Source organism: Charadrius vociferus, unplaced genomic scaffold, assembly GCF_000708025.1.
Source record: "Charadrius vociferus isolate BGI_N301 unplaced genomic scaffold, ASM70802v2 scaffold253, whole genome shotgun sequence".
In the NCBI taxonomy this organism is placed as follows: Eukaryota; Metazoa; Chordata; class Aves; order Charadriiformes; family Charadriidae; genus Charadrius; species Charadrius vociferus.
In genome coordinates this window covers 91,531-98,454 of record NW_009647826.1, presented here as the reverse complement: position 1 = coordinate 98,454, position 6,924 = coordinate 91,531, and the positions used below count along the sequence as shown (strand labels likewise).

Here is a 6,924-nt window from a genome sequence, read left to right as displayed (position 1 = left end):
AGAACAGGCATCTGTTTTCTAAATCTGTTTGAATAATTTTAAGGGCAATGATGCCTCTCTGGAGAGCAAGTGATTTTATCCTGGCTATGAGTTTTCCTTCTGTTGTTGGGTATGAAGTGGCATTTCTGATGATGCCAAGAGCAGGAGGAAAAAAAAAAAGCCAAAAAACTTTTCAGTTTTTCAGCATGCCACTCCCCTGCTCAAATGATTTGCATTTTTTTTTTTTAAAGGGAAATTAGATGCTTGTTATTTGTACACATTGCCTTTGAAGTTCAGATACATTTTATGCCTTTGGTTGTATTGTTTTCTGAAGTTCTTCATGGACACATGACACTCGTGAAGAATGTTTTCGTAATCATCATATTTAGTATAATTTTGACTTGTGAGATTTTGAAGCAATCCCTTACTTTTATATAGCTGTGTCTTGGAAATGGTTGAAAATTATTTGTCAGTTCTGTTAACGCTAATCCCATCGTCTGAAGATAAGACAAATTGTTAACCGAGGGGAGTGATTTGTAGTATCATATCAGGCATATAACTTAGGAGGACGGTATCTCAAGGCTTAGCTCCTGCTTTGAGACACTGCACCTTACTCCAGTGGCTATGTGTGACACCCAGGAAAATGAACTTTCTCAGCTACTGGTCTAAACCTATGTGACAGCAGTGCCCTTAAGAGACTGTTTTGTTCATTCAAAGCCACTCATTGCCAGTTTCTTACACCTTTACTTCTTCAAGATACATCTAAATACCTGTTAAATGTTGTTTTCAGTTAGAGATTTCTTTGGAAATAGATAAAATAATTGGAAAAATAGTAGTTTTGTTACATTTGAAAGCTTAAATAAAATTATAGATTGAAAGTTGGTGTACTTTTGCCTTATCGTTGCTAAAAGCAGTTTTAAGACCATTGAGTCAACTTTTATTTAAATATTTCCTCTCAGTATGTTTGCTGGAATACTACCTTCTCATTGAAAATGCAGTCGTATCCTGTAGATACTTTCATATCTTCTCAGAATAATGTTTTTACTTCCTTGTTTACTTGACAGCTCTTTAATTAGAGACCTAATGTTACCAAGCCAAGTAGTACAGGGAAGAGGTTTTATCTGCCTGGAGAGCTGAGGCTCACAGTTAGCATTCTTTACCTTATCCTTTCTTTGTAGTCAATGGACAACTCAAATCAAATAGGTATCTCTGGAGGGCAATTTGTCTGTCCTGTGTTACGATGAGAAGGACCACAGTCTTGTGGACCACAGTTCGCTGTGCGTGATATTTTTCTGAAGCACCAATTACAACAAGCTTTATCAACAGTGAACTCAGCTGTCATGACACTATCTCTGCTGTGAAGTGAAATGTTATCTTTCTGATTATGTTTATTAAAACAAACATACTGAACAAAGGCAAAATGCTAAATTATTTGCCATATTTTTGCGTAAGGCAGCACTGCTTCTGAAAGGTAATGTTGTCAAAGCAATAACAGGTCAGAATTAGAAACATAAATAATGTGGTTATTCAAATATCTTGGACAGTATCCACATGGGAGAAACCGGCTGGTTTCGTTTCATCTTCAAATGAGAAGAATCAACGTGACAAGCATTCTGAAGAGTTTGCAGAAACAGATTCCAAAGCGTCTGATTCAGACTCGGAAGATAGTGAAAGTGAAGCACGGAGTTCAGAAACAAATCTCAAGGTAAGTTCTCTCTTCAGATTTATTTTACATACAGTATTAATTTTCTAGTGTAAGATGATTTATGTTTTATCTCTTGTGATAGGCTGTACTCATTGTAATGAGGATGAACCGTATGAGTGGAAGTAGTAGTTTGCACTTGTTTGAATAGTAAAATTAATCCATTCAGTTATTTGGCCCATTACTGTCACTGTTGCAGAACAGAAAGCATCATCTTTCCTTCAGTCCACCAGAAGTAGATTGAATTCTGTAAGAAACATGATGTTCTCTGAGAAAGGTCACTGTCATCTCTCTGAACTAATTGACAAAATGATTTGGATTTCAGTGTGAACACATGACATCTACCCTTCATTGGTACATGTGACTGTCAAGAGACCTCCAGGGAATGCCTTTGACTGAAAATGACATAGTTGTAGTTTCCTTATTAATTGAGAAAACCATTGGCAGCACATAGTACAAAGCGGATATCAATTATATATTTTTGTCTTCAGATTTAAAATTTAAGATAAAGGGTGTGATTATGGCTCTGGTTGGGTCAGATGTTTTTTCTGAAACTGGTAGTTCAGAACAGGCAGAGGCAGTTTAAATATAAAATGTATTTATAGACAGGTGTTAAGTATAAAATACATATTTTTGTATCACTGTGCATCATTATAAACTACTAGGTATTAGCTGTAAGTGTGTGTATGTGCATGCATAGAAAGCTGTATGTGAATTTTTGCCTTTTTTTAATATGCTAAGCTTTGTTTTTAAGTAAGTTTGTATTGGCTACTTCTTACTAACTTCAGCCTTGATAGATGGGATTTTCCAACTTTAACTTTTGGTAACATTTAATACTTTTTTCAACTCTATGTGATAAAAGCTCAAGGAGAGAAATTTAAAGATTTTATTACAGTGTGAGTTTATTGTTTCAAGTTACTCTTGGTTGAAAAGTATGAATAGTAGATAATAGTAAACAAAAGATGTAAAATAAAGCTACATTGTGTTTTTATTTAGGCATTTTTGCTTAAGGTGGGTTTTTTCCTCTTTAGAGGAAAGGAGATAATGGTGAAGAATCAGAGGAAGGGAAAAGGTCTTCCAAAGCTAAAAAGTTGAGTCCTTATGGGAGATGGCGAGAAGTTAAGCCAGAAGAAACAGTTGATAAAGAGGAGAGTACATCACCTTCCCAAGAAACATCCAGTGATGCGCCTAACAAGACCAACCCTTATGGAAAATGGAAAGCAATTAAGGGAGAAGGAGAAGAAGAAGAGGAAGAAACATGGTGAGGATCTTTTTACTGTAGTTATTTTCATAATATTTGTTTCCAAAATACTTGTTTTCAGAGCTGAAGCTTTTTCTTTTGAATTCTGGCAGAATTAGCACAGCAGTGATTGGAAACGTAGCCCAAATACAATTCTTTCCTCGGTGATTATTTTAAGTAATAGCTCTCCATGGTGGATAGTGGTGGTGGTGTAGTTTTAGTGTAGAAATTCACCATGAGTACAAAGTAAATTACAGTGATTTAAAGGATCGTTGTTATCCGTCACTTTTCTCAGAGGCTAAATATCAAGTATTTAAATGTAGTTACTCTAAGCTTATGTTCCTGAACGTCATCTCCTTCAACAGTCTCATTCAGCTGCCTCAGGAGCTCTTGCGACTGTTTTTTCAACCGCTTCCAGCCTTGGAACAGCATAGGCAGCTTTCTCAGGGCCTCTAGCTTCCAGGCTAAATTCTGTTTCTTTCTGATGAGTGATTAGTTGGGCTAACTCTGCCTGGAGTTCAAGATCTGTCTTGATCTTCTAGGGCCAGCAGCAACCTGATCTTGATTGTACTGGGTTAGCATTGCTTTGAATTCCTTCCCTGTGGGATCAATAGTTGCTGACATGAGTATGGTTTTTTGACTCCAAGCAATTTATACCTAAGCCCAGTATGTTTGGCTGAGTTACTTTCACAAGCAGTGAATTATTTCTCACTTTGTGGTGTTGTAATGATGCTAAACTGTTCGCTTGAAGGACACAGTTTAAAAGACACTTCAAATTTTGTCTTACTTTCACCCAGTATTGCAGTAAAAGGCTTCTGGTTGAACTGTTTTTCTTGTTCCCTAATTTCCCTTATTTCAAAACAAAGTTAAACAAAAACAAAACTAAATCCACTACAACCTCTTCTGCTATCACTATGGGTAAGTCTTGGAGACTCTTATAATATGGTGGGAGACCTTTCTGTTATGATTTAATTAAGGAGATAAAAGACAAAACATGTGTCATCTGGTTAGGCCAATTTTAAATCTGGAAGCTGTCTCTCTCTCCCATGTCCACCCAATGTACTGCAGATGTTTTCATGACATGCATCTGAGGAGAAGGGGTTTTTTGTTTTGTTTTACTGCATAATGCCAGAGATGGCTCATTTTCTTGTGAAGCACGCTGTCTTTTATGGCCAGTTTCTTGTTATGGGGCCCTCTAGGAGTCTGGAAAAATTTGGTTTGGGAGAGTGAAATCAGTCTTTTCCCTCATACTCACCCCATTCTCCAGCATTTTTGTTCTAAATTATTCAGCAGATACAGTTTTGACACTGTTTGAACTAAATTAAGCACTGATACACTTCCTTGGAGATGATAATGTCACTTGATCAGTTCACGTAACACCTCCTGTGTTGGACCAGCTCCTTGACTCCAGAGCTGATAAATTCTTTCAGGTTTTTGGAAAGCATTGTCCAATAAAAATTGCTTTCACCTACTGAACCTAATATATATAAATATATATATATATATATATAAATACACACACAGGCTTGATATATACACACATTTAAATGAGACAAATGCATTTGTTCATTATTTACTTTAAATTGAGACTAGGCACAGTGCCAACCACTTCAATGAACTTTACATTTTAGGGATACTGCAACAGTTGGATTTTCTTGACTTGCCATCGTTCTTATGGCTCTTTTTTTGGGTGCTTGAGCTGATCTGTGTCTTCCTTGAAGCATAGGATGTGAAACTAAGTATAGTACACGAGCTGACATCAGGTTAGCACTCAGTAGTACTGAAAGATTACTTGTATGGATTGGCCAGGAGTACAAGTTGTATCTCTTTGTGGTAGTGTTATGCTGTTGTGATTCCTGATGGACTTGTGATTTAGATCATTTTCTGCGAACCGTTCAGTTGTTCTCCATCGTATCTTTATGACACACCTTATTCTTGTAGAACCCAGTGTTTTGCTGTTGACCTCCTAAAACCGACTGGTCATTTTTAGACGATGACTTTGATTTGTTCAGATTAGTATTAGCTGTGATCCTGTCCTCCAGAGCTGCTTCCCCAGCTTGGGGTCATTGGCTGATTTTGTAAGCCTGTTCTCTGTTCTGTCATGCACACCCTAAAGGATGGACACTTGCAGAAAACTACTCGATAGCATTTTGGCAATGAACCATTGCTAATTACTCATGGACAACTGTCTTTCAACATTCTTAGATTTACACGCTGCAGTCCTGTTGTCTTTTACAGGACTGTTTACATGATGAGTGCTTGGACCATGGTATAAGCTCTGTAGAAAGCAGTCCACACAGAAGAAACAAAGAATATGATTTTTTTTCTTGATCCCTGTCATGATGGTTATCTTAGCTAGAAAAATGCATCTAGCTCAAAGCTGCTTTGACAATTAAATACGGCATTTGACAATCAAATATGGAGTACTGTGTCCAGCTCTGGAGCCCTCAGCACAAGAAAGACATGGACCTGTTGGAGCAGGTCCACAGGAGGGCCACAAAAATGGTCAGAGGGCTGGACAACCTCTCCTATGAGGACAGGCTGAGAGAGTTGGGGTTGTTCAGCCTGGAGAAGAGAAGGCTCCGTGGAGACCTTATTGCGGCCTTTCAGTACCTAAAGGGGGCTCATAAGAAAGGTGGCAACAAACTTTTTAGCAGGACTTGTTGTGATAGGACAAGGGATAATTGTTTTAAATTAAAAGAGGGTAGGTTTAGACTAGATATAAGGAGTAAATTTTTTACAAGGGTAGTGGTGAGGCACTGGAACCCGTTGCTCAGAGAGGTGGGAGATACCCCATCCCTGGAAGCATTCAAGGTCAGGTTGGATGGGGCCCTGAGCAACCTGATGTAGTTGAAATGTCCCTGCCCATGGAAGGGAGGTTGGAACTAGATGACCTTTAAAGGTACCTTCCAATCCAACGTATTCTATGATTTTGTGTTACTGCCTGCAGTACACCATGTCGTTTTCTCTACGCAGATTAACCCTTTTATGTTTTCTTCTCCCAGTGAAAAAGTGGACCTGGAGCTTCCTAGTACAGAGAGTGACAATCTACCACCTCCAGTGCTAGAGGTTCCAGAAGATGCAACAATGATATTTAAAGAGAAGACAGTCACCTCCCTTGGAGATGTGACAGAAGGGGTGCCAACATTTAAAAAGAGGAAATTTGAAAATGGAAAATCTAGAAACTTAAGACAAAGACTAAGCGATCAGTAATACTTAACAAATCATTTTAGATTCTGTTTAAGATAGAGTGAATCAAAAGTTTAATATTTTAAACAGGCTTTTATAAAGAAAATGTTGGATAGAAATTAAGGATTTATAGGTATTAAAATGTGTGTGAGTTGTAATATTTTTTTATTTTATTTTGTTGTGATTGATTTTGGAATGGAAGTTTGTGTTATATTACTTATGCAATATTGTAAATATGTTTATTTTTTATTTTAACCATGCCACCGAAGTTTGATTTGCTCTGTGTAAGCTGTTTTAAATACATTGTGTAAGGTTTTTTACTCCTTTTATAAGTATGGGAGAATATAGTAATCCTTAATCTGGCAAAAATGATGCAGACCTTTTATTTTTTTCAGAGGAACTGGATCAATGGCATGTACTAGAGAGTAAAATCATCCCCCAAGATTGTTTATGTGGAGTAGTTTCCTAATTAATGAGTAAAAATATTGTGCTTACTAACCTTTGGCTAATCGCTTGCAAAAGAGTACATGGTGAGAGTGCCAACATTTTGAATAGACCTTTTGAAAGCTATTTTTAGAGGAGTTAGTCACATCAGTTATTTCAAATAATATTCTGAAAGAAATTATTTGTGTACATGCACAATAAACATATTAAACCTCTGCAGAAGATTTAACCCTGATGAATTTTAACTTTTAACAACAGCACCAGAGCCACCCCTGTTGGAATAGATATTTGTGGTGTTTTCCTCTTGTATTTTGCTCTATTGTTGTCTCTACTTGAACATTTCTTTCTTTTTACGTATCAAGTTTTCTTT

At 37.0% G+C, this 6,924-nt stretch overlaps 1 protein-coding gene across 1 annotated transcript in view; it reads left to right on the top strand.

Annotated features, from left to right (window-relative positions):
• WBP4 (WW domain binding protein 4) overlaps positions 1-6,228 on the top strand; it is a 26,624-nt gene extending 20,396 nt beyond the window's left edge. The window contains exons 8-10 of the mRNA XM_009882436.1: positions 1,524-1,684; positions 2,713-2,942; positions 5,927-6,228. Of these exons, the coding sequence (XP_009880738.1) occupies positions 1,524-1,684; positions 2,713-2,942; positions 5,927-6,134 (599 nt within the window). The 3' untranslated portion in view covers positions 6,135-6,228. The remainder of the gene's footprint in view (positions 1-1,523; positions 1,685-2,712; positions 2,943-5,926) is intronic.
• Positions 6,229-6,924: the final 696 nt, after the last annotated feature.